This window comes from Myotis daubentonii, chromosome 3 (genome assembly GCF_963259705.1).
Source record: "Myotis daubentonii chromosome 3, mMyoDau2.1, whole genome shotgun sequence".
In the NCBI taxonomy this organism is placed as follows: Eukaryota; Metazoa; Chordata; class Mammalia; order Chiroptera; family Vespertilionidae; genus Myotis; species Myotis daubentonii.
This window is the reverse complement of record NC_081842.1, coordinates 112,934,688-112,952,923: the sequence shown is the minus strand read 5'-3', so window position 1 is coordinate 112,952,923 and position 18,236 is coordinate 112,934,688. Positions and strand designations below refer to the sequence as shown.

Below are 18,236 nucleotides of genomic sequence, written 5' to 3'. Positions count from 1 at the left end.
AGTGATAACTTGTAACTTCACTAAGTCTATGCTCAGTGACTTCACATTAGAAGCTTGAAATCAGCCACGGTAGAAATATTTACACCTTAGAAATTGGCCAACATTATAAACCAGGACATCCTCCAACCCCAAGAACCAGCTGTTAACATTTACCAGCATACTACTCAATATAGCCTAAAATCCTCCTTAAATATATCCTCTTGAAATTCATTAAGCCACCTCAAATTTTGTTACAAAGGAAAGATATGAAGAAATATAATCAGAAGGAGATGGGAGGTACATTATTTGGACCTTCATTCTTCCCACAGACTTATCTCCTCACTCCCAATATGACTCACTTCATAAGAACAATATAAGAAAGGATTTGCCTGAAGGGATATACATGCCTGTTGCTTTTAGAGAACAGAAAGGGAAGATCTTGACCCAAAAAATGTACATATTAAAAAACTATGGTATCATTTTGTCTTACTAGATGTGCCTTTAAGAGAAATGGTCATAAAAAAATAAAGAAAAAGAAAACACACACATAAATTTGTCATAAGATGTCATTCCTTCATGCAGTTTTTGTACAGGAAGGAATGTACACGTGTATTAACTAGATTAAAAATCTCTACCTTTTTTTGTTTGTTTTTTGTTAATCCTCACCTGAGGATATTTTTCCATTGATTTTTCTTTTTTAGAGAAAGTGGAAGGGAGGGAGGGGAGGAGAGAGAGAGAGAGAGAGAGAGAGAGAGAGAGAGAGAGAGAGAGAGAGAGAGAAAGAAACATTGATGTAAGAGATACATTGATTGGTTGCCTCCCGAACAATCCCTGCCTAGGGCAGGGAAATGAACCTGCAACCCAGGTATGTGCCCTTGACCCAGAATCGAACCTGTGACCCTTTGCTCCACGGGTTGATGCTTCAACCACTGCTCAGTCAAGGGTCTACCTTCTTCTTATTCTCACATTTTGGACAATGACAGGAGATTAGACAGAAAATCACATTTATATAGCAACTTAAATAAAACATGAATTTTCTGCCGAAACTGGTTTGGCTCACTGGATAGAGCGTCGGCCTGCGGACTGAAAGGTCCCAGGTTCGATTCCGGTCAAGGGCATGTACCTGGGTTGCAGGCACATCCCCAGTGGGAGATGTGCAGGAGGCAGCTGATCGATGTTTCTCTCTCATCTATGTTTCTGACTCTCTATCTCTCTCCCTTCCTCTCTGTAAAAAATCAATAAAATATATTTAAAAAAACACATGAATTTTCTATTCTACTTCTGTGAACTCTTATTTCTAGTATACCCACAGGCACTATCAGGCATATGGTCTATACAAATAATGCCAGAGACAATAAGTACTTTGAAATAACAGAATATAATCTTAGTGGTTTCTCAGCTATCTGCTTCTTAATTTCAACTAACAAAGCCTTCATCATATTTATATAACTCAAATTTGCTATTACTATTTTCACAAACACAACATCTTTTTAATACTCAACTGTTGAACAAGAAATATTTATGTGATTTTCTTTCTAAATTTAAGGACACATATTTTAGTTATGAAAAAAAATGTTTGCCCTTTTCAATTGGTCTGATGTACTTGAGAAACTAGGCAAAGTATTTATGATTCAGTCACTTTGGTTCATTGTATGAAAAAGAATGACACTCTCCTGTAATATTACTTTAGCAAAAAAACCTATTTCAATTGTAACTGTTAGTTTTAAAGATATAAACTATTGTCTCAGAAAAAAAATATCAATCATACACACACTTTATAACAAGTATATTCTTTTCAAAGTCTAGAAATTGAATTCAGATATTAGTGAAGAAATTGATCTTTAAAGTAGAATATTTTACACAGAAAACACCTGCAATAGGAAATGTTGGAAGATTTTGATTCTGAGTGTTGTTTGTTCATTTATAAATTTTTAAAAGCTGTCAAAACAACCTTCATCCTGGCAACTAAATAAATTAGTTAAACTAAATTTGCTTTCCAATCTTTTAACTAAAGAATATTACTCTTCTAATAATCAGTCATAAGATTGCTATCCATGGTAACCATATATTGTCTATTAGAATTTCCCACAACTGTGAGTTTGTTTCTTTGAAGATTTAGAATTTTAAAAACATTTTTTTGTAAAATAGTTGTTTACACTAATATTTCAGGACCCAAGTCATCCCCAGGTTCTCAAATTTCCATTAAATATAAAGAAAAAAGATAAATAGTAATAAATAAATAAAATTCAAGTAATATTAACAAGTCCTCATCTCTAGGTCATGGTATTTTACATTAAAAGATTAAATTAACTAACTTACACTCTATTCCCTTGAACAATATCCACATAATCTTCATATCGAGCAAAGTAGCCATCAGGACTCAGGGCTCCCCAGAAGTTGGACCACAGCTTTCCATGGCGAGTTACAAGAGGAGCAATTATCTTTCTAAAGAAAAAAAAATCCAGGTAACTATTTGTTTTAATCACCAAAGAATTATGGTTCTGAACTTAGCTTGACACAGAATCATTCAAGTTCATTTAACACACATATAGTTAGTCCATAAAACTAAAAGTAAAATAGAGAAATTGCTTCCCAACACTTTTTCTTAAATAAGCATTGCTGATTTTCAGTGATATTTCTTAAAAAGAGTAACAAAAGTAACTCAAAATGTGAATAAAAGTATAAAAAGGATTTTTAAAAGTCCCTTTCCTATGTCCAAAAAGGTGAGACTACCATATAGTATTTCAGAAACTATAATATATAAAATCAAGTATTTCATAATAGTTCATGGTGTATTAAGGTGTCAAATAGATATCTGTTGGGAAAAAAAATGGATGATGATGGGCTAAAATATTTGTAAATAGGTCAGTTTTCCTAAAGTTAAGTCCTGAGGGCAAGTGCCGGGGGGTACAAGAGGCGGGGGGAGGGGGAGGTCAGTGGGAAAAAATAAGGAGACATATGTACTACTATTTGTAATACCTTAAACAATAAACTTAAATTTTAAAAAATAAAGTATGTTTATAATTTTTACAGCTTTTAAAATGGGTTGTGCTAACCCTGGCAATATGAAACATTTTTCTGGTTCTTTAACTATTTTAGAAAACGAAAGAGTAGATAACTACCATAGCACTCTAACCATCTACCAGAAAATAGTCCCTTTGAGAAAAGTATGTTACAAATCCAAAACATGTCACATTTCTTCTTAGGGAAATCTAATTTATGACGTGTCAACATTTTCCAAATAAACTCACAAAACCTGCTGTTCTTCTAAAATTACTTCTAAAGTATTGTGCACTGTAGTGGTACCTCACAATTTTAAAAAAAAGCTCACAAAACTTCTCCAAGAGAAAGCTATGCACCAACTATTCTTCATAAAAAAAACCTATTCTCACAACACGCCAATGCTGCGAAGACAAGGCGTGACCTTTCTCTTACAATAAAAAAGTGAAACTTAGTCTATAAAATATACAACATGAAATGAATAATTTTGGTTTATTTTTCCTGATTCCTATTAATAATGAAATATTAACCAGAAACACTTATACCTTGATTTCTTTAAAATACATGGATAAATTAGAATCTATATATTTTGTTCATTTAAGAAATGATAATTCAATGTCAATAACTGACAAGAACAAATATTTAATAGAAAAAAATCTTGAATTTAAATCTCAGCTGCCTCCCAAAGATGGATGGGAAAAGAAATGTTGAAAATCAAAATCTAAAGTGTGCCTCAATGGTTTTGAGCATGGAAATACAAGAATAGAAGCTGGGGCCCTGGCCAGTGTGGTCCAGTTGATTTGGTCATTGTCCCAGGCACTGAAGGGTCACAGGTTCAATTCCTGGTCAGGGTACATACCCAGGTTTTGAGTTCAAACTCACTTGGGGTGCATACAGGAGGAAACCAATCAATATTTCTCTCTCTCATTGGTTTTTCTCTCCCTCTCTTTCTCTGTCTCTCTCTAAAATCACATATCCTCAGGTGAGGATTTAAAAAAAAAAGAATAGCAGCTGGGAGATTAAATAACTAAAGGAGTAAAATTTGGAGCATGGCAGTCAAAATCAGCGATAAGAGGAGGAGAGGAACAAGAGAACTGATGAGATGCTGGAAAGCCACATGCCCTAAGATGTGACCCATCCCCCTGACCCTCTAGCCTTCAGTCAAGTCTACTAAATCTTGAAAGAGTCTTGGTCTATGTCAATGCTTTATGTAAACTACATGCTTGGATGCAGGTGTGTATCATGTGAAAATCATCCTTAGATAATTAACAGAAATTTATGAAACTGGAGAAATAATCAGTTTTATTGACTCTTTACTTATGAGGGAAATTTTATAATTGACAAGGTTTAAAGCATTAGATTAATATTAAAGAGGATATATGTTAAATATATATATGAATTCATTAACAATTCACTATAAGAATTACTAAATACCTATCAAGTGTCATATAATAAAAACATTAAATATTATAAAAAAGCATATCCTATATAATAACAGGCTAATATGCAAATAGACTGAATGGCAGAACAACCAAACAACCGGTCACTATGACATGCACTGACCACCAGGGGATGCGCCCGGAATATGGAAGGCATCAGCTGCTGCAGGATGGCACAGCAGGTGAGCAGGCCATTGGTTGCTGTCATCAGGGCAAGCCTTTGGTGATTACTGAAAATTCTATGCTACTATGCGACACAGTCCCCCCCCCCCCCCTGTTTTTGCATCTGCTGCCAGTGCTGGCCCCACTTGCACCCACTGCCGGTACCCAGTGCCAGCCCCGATCACTCAGCACCGTCAGCGGGTGCGAACAGTGGCTGCCAACCTTGATCGCCCCTTAGGGCTTCTCCACCTCCCCCTTCTCCTGAGGGGAGATCGGTGCCGGCAGCCACCTCTTGCACCCGCTTTTGGCAATGGCACCACTCACACCCACTGCTGGAGCCACTGTTCACACCTGCTGCTGGTGCCCAGCACAGTTCCCAATCACTCGGCGCCATCACTGGATGTGAGCGGCGACTGCCAGGCCTGATTGCCCTCGAAGGCTTCTCCACCTCCCCCGTGCTTCTGAGGGGCAATCAGAGCAGCAGCCGCCACTTGCACCCACTGACGGTGCTGGCCCTGCTAGCACCTGCTGCTTGCACCGGCCCCAATTGCTCCACACTGTCAGTGGGTGTGAGTGGGGCTGGTGCCGTCAGTGCATTGGAGTGGCAGCAGTGGGAGCAGGGCTGCCGGTAGACAGGAGACCGGGGCTGCAGTGGGAGGGGCCAGGCAGGTGCACAGAGGATGGGCCAAGACTGCCTCTGTGCCCACCACAGCCTCATGGCCCACAGTTCCTTTCAAGGTGCATGAATTCGTGCATTGGACCCCTAGTGTATATTATACAGTATTAAATTTCAATCAAATTAAAAGGAAATTAACATGGCAATTTCAAGAAAATGTTACTGAATTCCACCAGGTTTTAAGAATTAAACAGGAGAGATTAAAATGGCAGCAGAGAGATTAAAAATGATGAAAGAATAGGTGATACTGCATGGACATGCTCCCAGGAACAAGCTGGAATAACAACTGAAATACGGAAAGGCTTCCTGAAAAATCAACAGAAACCTCACAGGAGAGAACCCTGATACTCAAGGACTGAAGGTGTGGAGACTGCATAGTGACTTGCAGGAGGGGTGGAGGCTCGAAAGGGCTGGCTGGGCACCCACAGACAGCAACTGAAGTCCCAGAGAGATATCTCAGCTGTGGGTGGGGGAGTACTACTGAGAACTCTGGGATCCAATCTCAAAACTGGCCTCCCCAGCAGAGAGTCTCAAACTGAGGAGGATACCTACATAACATCTAGCTGTGAAAAGCAGTGGGGTGCTATCTGCCATGGAGTGGCACCTGAAAGTTCCAGCATCCTCTTGAAGGGCCAACACACAAAAATTCCCTATGGAGCCACTCACCTTGTGCTCTGGCAGAGAAAGGGTGAAGTGGACTGGAGCTGTGAGAGCAGAACCCAGGCCTGGGAATTTGGGGGATAGAACTCAGAAGGCAGACCCCCCAAATTTCCTGGGATGTTATTCCACCATGCAGCAAAGAACATCTTTCCCACATAGACATCTGCTTTGTCTTGGGGGAAGACAGTTGACACACCCTATTGGAAAACACCTTGCCCTGAGACTACTTAAGAGATTAAAAGTAACAATTAGCCTCCAGGCAGAAGCAACTGCCCCACCCTGTTGAAAAACTCTCACCACACCTGAAGATGATTGCCTGGGGGTAATTCTCTGGAGGCTTTAAGTCTTTGCCTGATCCAATTAGTCAGAAACAGCCTTTAACACAGCCTTGCACTAGAGATTGAGAGATGTAGAGATCTACGTAATACATAGTCAGAAACTCAAACAGACAACCAAAATGAGGAAATAAAGAAACAAGCCCAAATGAAAGAACTAGATAATTCTCCAGAAGAAGAGATAAATGAAGCAGAAATAAGAAATTTATCTGAAACAGAGTTCAGAGTAATGATGGTAAAAATGATCAACAGTATGAAAAAAGATATAGCAACTATGAAAAAAAGAACAGTATGAGATAAAGAATGACATAACACAAATAAGGAAAACATTGGAAAGAACACACAGCAGATTAGGGGAAGCTGAGGTTCAAATCAGTGAATTAGAAGACAGAGCTGAAAATATCATTCAATTAAAGAACCAAAAAGAAAAAAAAAACAATTAAAAAACAGGAGGACAGCTTACGGGAGCTGTGGGACAGTGTGAAATGTAACAATATTAGAATAGCAGGTGTTCCAGAAGAGGCAGAAAGGGAGAAAGGCATAGAGAAGGTGTTTGAAGAAATAATGGTACAAAACTTCCCTAACCAGGTAAAGGAAAAAGTCACACAAGTTTGGGAGGCACAGAGAACCCCAAACAAGAAGAACCCAAACATACCCACACCCAGGCACATCATAATTAAAATGCCAAAAGAAAGAATCTTAAAGGCAGCAAGAGAAAAGAAAACTACTGCCTACAAAGGAGTTCCCATAAGGATGACAACTGATTTCTCATCAGAAAGTACAGGTCAGAAGGGAATGGCATGAAGTACTCAAGGTAATGGGAAGCAAGCATATGAAACCAAGATTACTATATCCAGCAAGGCCATCATTCAAAACAGATTTTCAAATAAAGAGCTTCCCAGATTTAAAAAAAAAAAAAGACTAATGGAGTTCATTACCACCAAGCCAGCATTACAAGAAATGCTAAAGGGATTGCTTAAGGGATTGCTGAGAAGAAGAAACAGAGAGAAACCTAGCCATATAGAATTAAAATGGCTATAAGTAAGTACCTCTCAATAACCCTAAATGTAAATGGATTAAATGCTCCAATCAAAAGGTATAGATTAGCTGAATGAATACAAAAACATGACCCAACTATATGCTGTCTATAAGAGACCCACCTCAAAACAAAATACAAACACAGGATGAAAGTGAAGGGATGGAAAATTTTTTACCATGCAAATGAAAAAGAAAAAAAGCTGGAATAGCAATACTCATATCTGACAAAATAGACTTTAAAATGAAGGCCCTCACAAGTGACAAAAAAAGTCACTACATAAAGGGATCAATCCAACAAGAGGATATAATCCTGGTAAACATGTATGCACCCAATATGTATGCAACCAATTTATATATTTATATAAATATATAAAAAAAACTTCTAGAGGACTTTAACGAAGAGACTGACAACAATACAGTCATAGTAGCGGACTTTAACACCCTTCTGACTTCCATGGACAGACCTTCCAGACAAAAACTTAACAAGGAAACAGAAACTCTAAAGGACACATTGGATCAGATGGATTTAATAGACACGTATAGAACATTTCACCCCAACACAGCAGAATATACATTCTTCTCAAGTGCACATGGATCATTCACAAAGATAGACCACATATTAGGATACAAGACAAGGCTCTACAAAGTCAAGAAGATTGAAATCGTATCAAGCATCTTCTCAGATCACAGTGGAAATTAGAAATCAACCACAGTAAAAACACCCAAAAACATTCAAATACATGGAGGCTAAAATAGCATGTTATTAAATAATGAATGGGATACCAAGGAGATCAAGAAAGAAATCAAAAACTTCCTGGAAACAAATGAAATTGAACAAACAACCCATATCTCTGGGACACAGCAAAAGCAGTCCTCAAGGGAAGTTCATAGCATTACAGGCATACCTCAAAAAACAAGAAAAATCAGCAATAAAATATTTAACCTTACAACTTAAAGAACTAGAAAGAGAACAATAAATGCTCAGAGTAAATAGAAAGAAGGAAATAATAAAGATTAGAGGAGAAATAAATAACATAGAGACTAAAAAACAAGACAAAAAAATCAATGAAACCATGAGCTGGTTCTTTGAAAGGATAAACAATATTGATAAACTATTACCCAGACTCATCAAGAAACAAAGAGAGGACCCGAATAAATAAAATAAAAAACGAAAGTGGAGAAGTAATCACGGGCACCACAGAAATACAAAGGATTGTAAGAAAATACTATGAACAATTATATGCCAAAAAGCTAGATAATATGGATCAAATAGAAACATTCCTTGAAAAATACAATCTCCCAAAACTGAATCATGAAGAATAAGAAAACCTGAATAGGCCAATAACAAGTGATTAAATAGTAACAGTAATAATAATAATAATGAAACTCCCACCAAACAAAAGCCCAGGTCTGGATGGCGTCACAGGGGAGTTTTTCCAAACATTCAAAGAATAACTAACATGTATATTTTCAAACTATTTCAGAAAATTCAAGAGGAAGGAATACTTCCAAACTCTTTTTCTGAGGTCAGCATTATCCTAATTCCGAAACCAGATAAAGACACCACGAAGAAATAGAATTGCAGGCCAATATCCCTGATGAACATAGATGCTAAAATCCTCAACAAAATATTAGCAAATTGCATTCAGCAATATATTAAAAAGATCATTCACCATGATCAAGTGGGATTTATTCCAGGGATGCAAAGCTGGTACAACATTTGCAAATCAATAAACATGATACTTCACATAAACAAATTCAAAGACAAAAACCACATGATCATATCAATAGACGCAGAAAAAGCATTAGACAAAATCCAACATGCATTTTTGATAAAAACTCTCAGAGAAGCTGGAATAAAAATAGCATATCTCAACATGATTAAGGCCATATATGACAAACCTACAGCCAACTTCATACTCGATGGGCAAAAACTAAAACCATTTCCTCTAAGAACAGGAACAAGACAGGGATGCCCACTTTCACCACACCACTCCTGTTTGACATATTACTGGAAATGCTAGCCATAGCAATCGGACAAGAAGAAAAAATAAAAGGCATCCAAATTGCAAAAGGAGTAAAATTGTCATTATTCGCAGATGATATGATATTGTCCATAGAAAACCCCAAAGACTCCATCAAAAAACTACTAGAGTTAATAAATGAATTTGGGAATGTAGCAGAGTACAAAATAAACACCCAGAAATCTATAGCTTTTTTATACACCAACTAGATGCCAGGTGAACAAAATTCGTGCAGTGGGTGTGGGGGGGGGTAGTCCCGCAGCCCAGCCTGCACTCTCACCAATCAGGGACCCCTTGGGGGATGTCCTTCTGCCAGTTTAGGCAATCGGACATCCCTCTCACAATCCAGGACTGCTGGCTCCTAACCGCTCGCCTGCCTCCCTGATTGCCTCTAACCACTTCTGCCTGTCAGCCTGATCGCCCCTACTGACCTACCCTGCCAGCCCGATTGCCCCCAACTGCCTGCTCCCACTGCCCTCCCTGCCGACCTGATCTCACCCCCAACTGCCTTCCCCTGCTGGCCTGATGGCCACCAACTGCCCACCCCTGCTGGCCTGGTTGCCCCCAACTGCCCTCACCTGAAGGCCTGGTCGCACCCAACTGCCCTACCCTGCAGGCTAGTCACTCCCAATTGCCCACCCCTGCCAGCCTGATCTCACCCCCAACTGCCTTCTCCTGCAGCCCCGATTGCCCTCCCCTGCTGGCCTGATGGCCCCCAACTGCCCTCCTTTGCAAGCTTGGTCGCACCCAACTGCCCTCCCATGCAGGCCTGGTTGCCCTTAACTGCTCTCACCTGCCAGCCTGACTGTACACAACAGCCCTCCCCTGACGACCATCTTGTGATGACCATCTTGTGGTGGCCATTCTGTTACAGCCATCTTATGGTGGTCATCTTGTGGCGATGTGAGGGTGGCCATGTTGTGGTGGCCATCTTGTGACAACATTGCACGAGGGCGTCATGTGACACCACCTAGGCTTTTATTATATAGGACTAGTAGCCCAGTGCATGAAATTTGTGCACTGGGGTAGGGAGAGAAAGGGTCCCCTCAGTCTGGCCTTCACCCTCTCCAATCTGAGACCCCTCAGGGAATGTCCAACTAGCTGTTTGTGCCCACACTTTTAACAGATAACAGCTCCATTGTTGTTTCTTTCTTATGCTTAAAACCATTGGAATTAGTAGGTATTCAAAGTGTGTATACATTATGGGGGGACACCCTGTATATGTCTAGTCAGCGGTGAAAGAAACCAACAGCAGATTTGGAACCCCCAGACAGGGAGCCTCGCTCACTCCCCACATCTCGCCCCACTTCACTTTCCATTTTCGTAGGCAGCAAGAGAATCAACATTTTCTCTCATTAATTCAGAAAAGTACGTCCTGTCACCTGCTGCCTGGCAGAAGTGAGCTAGGCCCCAAGCAAGCAAGGCTCAGTCAGGGCAGCTTTCACTCATGGGTGCTGGCACCCAAACTGCACATTCCTCTTCTACAGTCATCCAGACTATCCCACTGTTTCACTGAGAGGACGGAATTCCTCTCCACCTCTGGGTTCTTGATCTTGAACGCTGACCGAAGGCACCTCAGCGAGGGCCGCCCACTCCCACCAGGTGTGTCTGTCTGCACCTGCTCCTGCCTCAGCATCTGCATTAACCCCCCAGAGGTGATCTCATAGCTGCACTGGCCTCCATGGGAATATGGCATCACCACTCTGCCCTGTCACTGTCATCTCACAGGCGCCCACCCTCAGCACCCAGAACAACCAGACACTCTCCAAAGGATGTGAACGCATCAGAGGGGATGTGTGCACATCCTGTGGGGGTGTTAAGCATGCTGGGTTGATGGAAGTGCAGTGGAGAGGCAGGGGGAACTTGTGCACGCCTTGGTTTGCAACTGTTGCAGGCATGGGAGGTAACAGTGGACTGGGGGATGTTCGCATGCCAGGGGGGGATGTGCACACCAGAGGCCTCTGGCTTTGCAGATCCGTAAACCCCCATGGTGTGGCCAGGAGGACGTCAGTCTGGCCCGCCATGGTGGCTGTCCCTGCGATCCTGCACCTTCTAGGCCAGGAGGCGGATCTTGCGCAGCCACTCCTGGGCACTGATGGCCTACAGGCGCTACTTCAGCTCAGCCTGCAGGCTCCGCTTGGCATGCTCACAGCTGTCACCACCGCCATGTGGGGAGTACAGGCCGCCCTCCGCCAGCCTGCCTCCCCTGTCCAGAGGCTCTCTGCACTGCTCACTTGCCCAGAGTGACTGGGGCTGGGAGGAAGCTAGGCATCCTGCCCTGCCCAACCCCAGCCCATCCACCCCTGTGCGAGCTGCCCCCCACCTGGCAGGATCACAGATCCGTGTCTTGGTCCCATCGACAGCCTCAAGCACTGACCCCTGCCTGCCAGGTCATGGATCTGGGTCCCAGACCGCAGACAGCCTCAAGCACTGCCCCCCGCCTGGCAGGGTCACAGATCCGGGTCCTGGGACCGCGGACAGCATCAAGCACTGCCCCCTGCCCAGCAGGGCCACCGATCCAGGTCCCGGGACCGTGGACAGCCTCCTGTGGTGGCCCCCACCTGCCAGGTCATGGATCCGGGTCGCAGACCATGGACAGCCTCAAGTACTGCCCCCCGCCTGGCAGGGTCACAGATCCAGGTGCTGGGACAGCGGACAGCCTCTCACTCTGCCCCCTGCCCGGCAGGATCACAGATCCGGTCCAGGACCACGGACAGCCTCAAGCACTGCAACCCACCCGGCAGGGTAACAGACCTGGGTCCCAGACCGCGGACAGCCTTGCCCGCTGCCGCCCGCCTTCATTATGCAAATTAGCCTCCATCTTGTTGCTTCAGGGTGGGGGTCCCAACTGGGGTGCCTGGCCAGCCTGAATGAGAGTATGATGGCTGTTTGCAGCTGGTCACACCCCCTTCAGGGTAGGGGTCCCCACTGGGGTGCCTGGCCAGTCTTGGAGAGGGGCTGAGGGTCGTTTTCAGGCTGGCGGGCAACTGAAGCTCCCAACCTCTCCTTTTTTTTATTTTTCTTTTTAATTCTGGGATTTATTTACCTTCTATGGCTGTCACTGGAGCTGAGAGCCAGCCTTAGCTCTGAGGCTCAGCTCCAGCTCTGAGACCTGGGCTGCTGAAAGCAGGTACTGGGTTTCTTTGGGTTCTATAATTGAAACACTGTTGCAATCCTGCTGGCTGAAGCCCAGCTGGCTGAAAGCAGGTTTCTGGAGTTTGTTTAGGTTCTATAATTGCAACATAGTTACTTAGATTGCAGCTCAGAGGCCGGCAGCGGCAGGCCGGGAACATTGGCTTCCTCCATCACTGGAGCAAGCAAGCCTCCTGCTCACTTTAGCTGCCTGGCTGCTGGCCACCATCTTGGTTGGCAGTTAATTTGCATATCCTACTGATTAGCCAATGGGAAGGGTGTTGGGGTTATGGTCAATTTGCATGTTTCTCTTTTATTAGATAGGATAATGAACTCAAAGAAAGAAACTAAAAAAAAATTCCATTGACCATTGCACCCAAAAAAAATGAAGATACCTGGGAAAAAACTTAACTAAGGAGGTAAAAGACCTATGCTCATAAAACTACAGGATGTTGAAAAAAGAGATAGAGGAAAACATAAACAAAGGAAGAATATACAAAGTCGGAGGGATAAAAATACCAGATATCAAGCTGTATTACAAAGCCACTGTTCTCAAAATTGCCTGGTATTGGCACAAGATCAGACACATAGACCAATGGAACCAAACAGAGAACCCAGAGATGGACCCAAGCCATTATGCTCAATTAATATTTGACAAAGGAGGCAAGAATATACAATGGAGTCAAGATAGTCTTTTCAATAAATGGTGCTGGGAAAATTGGACAGATACATGCAAAAAAATAAAACTAGACCACCAACTTACACCATACACAAAAATAAACTCAAAATGGATAAAAGACTTAAATGTAAGATGGGAAACCACAAAAATCTTAGAAGAATCCATAGGCAGCAAATAGCAGACATATGCCATAGCAATATCTTTACTGACACAGCTCCTAGGACTATGGAAACTAAAGAGAAATAAAAAAATGGGACTACATCAAAATAAAAAGCTTCTGCACAACAAAAGAAACCATCAAGAAAACAACAAGAAAGCCCACAGCATGGGACAACATATTTGCCAATGCTATCTCTGATAAGAGTTTAATCTGTAAAATTATAGGGAACTCATACTACTTAATAAAAGGAAGATGAACAATCCAATAAAAACATGGGCAAAGGACGTAAATAGACACTTTTCAAAAGGACATAAAGAAGGCCAAGAGATATATGAAAATATGCTCAAAGTCACAAATCACCCAAGAGATGCAAATCAAAATGATAATGAAGTACCATTTCACACTTGTCAGAATGACTATCATCAACAAATCAACAAATGACAAGTGCTGGTGAGGATGTGGAGAAAAAGGAACCCTCGTGCACTGCTGGTGGGAATGGAGACTTCTGCAACCACTGTGGGAAACAGTATGGAGTTTCCTCAAAAAATTAAAAATGGAACTCTCATTTGACCCAGGAATCCCACTCCTATGAATACATCCCAAGAAATCAGAAATACCAATCACAAAGGATATATGCACCACTATGTTTATAGCAGCACAATTTACAATAGCTACGATTTGGAAACAGCCTAAGTGCCCATCAGCAGATGAGTGGATTTAAAAACTGGGGTACATCTATACAATGCTATTCTATGTTGGAGTAAAAAAGAAGGAATTCTTACCATTTGCAACAGCATGGATGGACCTGGAGAGCATCATGCTAAGAGAAATAAGCCAGTCAGAGAAAGATAAATATCATATGATCTCACTTATTTGTGGAATATAATGAACAACATAAACTGATGAACAAAAATAGAGCCAGAGGGGAAATTATATTCTAGAATATAATAGAAGTAATCCTGTTATTTGCAGACTTTTAATATTTCCTACAACTTTTGTGATATACTGTTAGTACAGTCTTGGTAATATTATTATACTTAAAATCCTTTTATTCTTGAAATATTCATCTTTATTGCATGTAATATTATTATTTGTAAGATCATTTTTCTTGAATAATTGGTGTTTATTACTTATAATATTATCATATTTAACATCATTTTTCTTGGATTATTAATGTTTACTGCATGTAACATTATTATATTTAAGATCATTTTACTTGAAATATTAAGGTTTATTGCATGTAACATTACTATATTTAAAATGTTTTTATTGAAATAAAAAAAACTGGAAAAAAATCATATAACTCTATTTCATATGCTTTTCCTTGCATGATGATTAAAACTTTATGTTTTGAAAACTACATGCTATTTATAATTATTATAGATAGATATGTGTCTATTAATAGCTATATACTAGGGCTATATATGCAGATTAAAGCTGAGAAATCTTAGATTTTTAAGTTGACAGATTATGTATATACTAAAGGCCTGGTGCACGAAAATTTGTGTACTGGGGGGAGGGTCCTTCAGCCCGGCCTGTACCCTCTCACAGTCTGGGAGCCCTCAGGGGATGTCCAGCTGCAGTCTGGCCTCCCTCCACGGGAGGTGACCAGTGGGCGGTGAGCGACCAGCTCCATCCCCCATTGTACCACCGCCACCATTGTCCTCCCTCTGCAGGAGGCAACCCCGGTGGGCCTATCTGGGGACGCTGAGTGGCCAGCCCAGCCCCAAATTGCCCTGCCATGGTCGCTGGTGGCCTCTCTCTGCGGGAGGTGACCAGGCAGGCAATCAGGGAATGATACCAGCCCCCACCCCCCACCACTGGTCATCGCTGCCCCCTATCACTGTCCCCTCCCTCTGCCCACTGGCACCTGCCTTGGCTGGCCTGGCACCACTTACTCACCAGCCCTGCCCCCTGCCTAGGTCGTTCTGCCATTCAGTCGATTTGCATATTACACTTTTATTATATAGGATAGGGTGGGTTAGTAGAGCATAATAGATTTCTCATGTACTTTACTTGGCAAAATAAAAACAGTAACTAACATTCAACTGCTAACCATTCTATCTGTTATGAGAAATAATTGTGTTAATATATGTAAACATACCTCGCACTTAATAAGCACTTATTAAAGATAGGCCCTAGCTGGTGTTTTAAGTGGTTAGAGCATTGGCTCACACACTGAACGGTCAAGCGCAAATACCTGGGTTGCAGAATCAATCCCCAGCCCTGGTCAGGCCGGGTGTGGGAGGCAACCAATTGATTCTTTCTCTCTTTCTTTCTCTCGCCCCCCACTTCCTTTCACTCTCTCTAAAAATCAATGGAAAAAATATCCTTGGGTGAGGATTAACAATAACAACAAAAAAGGTGGGCTATTAGTACAAGTATTAATACTACTAGTAGTGGTAGCAGTAGTATTAATAAGGGAAGATTTAATATCATTATAAGCTGTTACAGATGGTGTCTTTTCTCCATTTCAATTCAGTTAAATGAAAATAGCTATAGACAAGTGATGTGGTTCAATATTAAATAAAATCACAGATCAGGCTGTAAAATAATTTGTACCTCTGAAATTTCAAATTCTAAGAACTACAACTCTGTGTGCAGTAAGTTTTTAGGTTAAAATTTTTATGAAATTCTTCTTTAAAAATATCTACGGAAAATTTTAAAATTCCAAATTCTATAGGCATCTGATATATCATAATTTCACTCATCTTTACATAGAAAAATAGGACAAATATAATGGACAAACATCACATTTGTGATTATAACTAACAATAAAAACTTGTAATTTTTATCAGGTTATTTTCTATTTGACTTCCTTATAGGCAATTAATTAGAATTGAAAGTTTATAAGGTGTAGAAAATAATTTAGTGAGTTCCCTCAATTTGCTCCTTCCTATTTGTTCATTCCACAAAAGTAACTATAGTGTGTCCCCATCGATGAAGAAAATGATAATTTTCCAAATAAACTGACATTAAATTTTATGATACCTGTTTTGTTCAATCAAAATTTTTAAAGTCCTTGGATTTGTCAAAACAACATCTGCATCCACACTGAAGTAATAATCACAGCTGTCATCCTGACGGCAAAAATCCCTGACATTGAAAAAGAAATAAAAATTAGAAAAATATTTATTTTCTGTTGAAAAATGTTAATAAAAAGCTTATATGTAAAATAAAGTTTCTCTAACAGTTTTCTAAGATAATATTCAAAACGATAAATATTGTCTTGGACTTCAAAATGGTCAATTTATCAACACAGATGTTCACAGATAGATCAACATTAAAAATTTTAGGCAGGTAAAATATGTTTTCAACCAGTAAATATTTTAGGACATAAATCAATCAGTCAGAATGGCAATTTATAATTTATAATTAAATCCTCTCTAAAAGGCAAAAATAATTTACCCCAATGTATTTATTAACAATTTTGTAAAAAAAAACACAACCATGTTTTTGCACATGCACACTGCACACAAATACACACACATGCACATTGCAAAATATGGTATATCCACCAGCTCAGCTTTTACTGAATCCTGGAGATACAAGTCAATGACTCTTTAGATATTAATTCTTTTGGAAGTTGACTTCATTTTATTTTTTTCTAAGATTGTTACTCTTCTGTTTCTTACTAGGAATGCTGACTATTATGAATGCTTTTCTTGGTAGTTTGCAGTGTCCTATCAAGACACTGTGGAATGAATCACCTATGATACATGAAATTCTTCCCAGTATTATGGTTCTACATTTTGGGCCCTCTCTTTTCTGGGCCCCCAGTTATCACTTTCAGGTATTGTCAATGTGTATCTCTACACTGCATTTGTTTCTAAGCAACTATCAAACCACTACACCAGGCAGTAGTTAATTTTTTACATGTAAGTTTTAAAAATAAGTTTTAAATATGGACCCAAGGATACTCCGATAAAGAAGTTTTGGAACTGAGGAACCAAGATGGTGACATAGGTAAATGCTGATAGTTGGATCCTCCCACAAACACATCAAAATTACAACTAAAATACAGAACCACCATCATTCAGAACCACCTAAAATTTGGCTAGATGGATGTCTGACAACTAGAGGAGTAAAGAAGAAAACACATCAAGACTAGTAGGAGGGGTGGAGGCATGGAATGAGATGGTCTGACACCCACAGGTTATGTTTTTTGAATCACAAGGGATATCTTGGCAGAGGAGACCTTCCATGAGAAGCAAAGGGTCCCAGCCCCACATCAGACCCCTCAGCCCAGGATTCCAGAGCTGGGAAGAGAAGTCCCCATAACTTCAGGCTATAAAACCCAGTGGGGATTGCAGCTGAGTGATTCGGAGGCTACTGGAGAACCAGGCAGCTCCTCTTAAAGGGCCAGCACACAGACTTACTTGGACTAACTCCCTCTGAGCTCCAGTGCTGGGGAAGCAGCTTTAAAAGATCCAGAGACATACAGGGAGGAACTAAATTGTGTGTCATCAGGGCAAGAATTCAGGACAGCTTTCTCCCAGACAAAAGTGCTGGGATCTCCCACCAACCGAGCTGACTGACAGACACCAAATCTGAGTATCCATCAACCTGGCCCATGCTGTTTGCCCCACCCTGGTGATTCCCTGAGATCCTGCTCCACCAAATTGGCAGCCATACCCAAAATGTCTGCAGTGGCTTTTCCATATGAATGTCCTGTTATGGACTCAGGCTTCGGACTTTCCTAAAATCTTTCAAATAAGAAACAGCTGTACTCTGTGTGCTCAATACCTCTTGATAAGTGGCCGGCCAACCCTAGCAGCAGTTTGCCAAGGTTCACAGCTTGTTTTCTCCTGAGCACTTCCTAGCATAACACAAATAGCAGCCACCTGCAGATCGCTCTGTAGCTCATGCCAGGTGGTCCCAGGCAGTGGCTGAGTCTGTACCTCTGGGGAGGCCCCAGAGCCAGTGAACCCAGTGGACAGCTTCAGACTGCA

At 41.1% G+C, this 18,236-nt stretch overlaps 1 protein-coding gene across 3 annotated transcripts in view; it reads right to left on the bottom strand.

Annotated features, from left to right (window-relative positions):
* The window catches only part of PLOD2 (procollagen-lysine,2-oxoglutarate 5-dioxygenase 2), a 294,414-nt gene that overhangs the window by 28,576 nt on the left and 247,602 nt on the right, over positions 1-18,236 (bottom strand). For all 3 annotated transcript variants that reach the window (XM_059688211.1, XM_059688213.1, XM_059688210.1), the window contains 2 exons: positions 16,276-16,380; positions 2,299-2,424 (listed from right to left, as the gene is read on the bottom strand). In XM_059688211.1, coding sequence (XP_059544194.1) covers positions 2,299-2,424; positions 16,276-16,380 — 231 coding nt within the window. The remainder of the gene's footprint in view (positions 1-2,298; positions 2,425-16,275; positions 16,381-18,236) is intronic.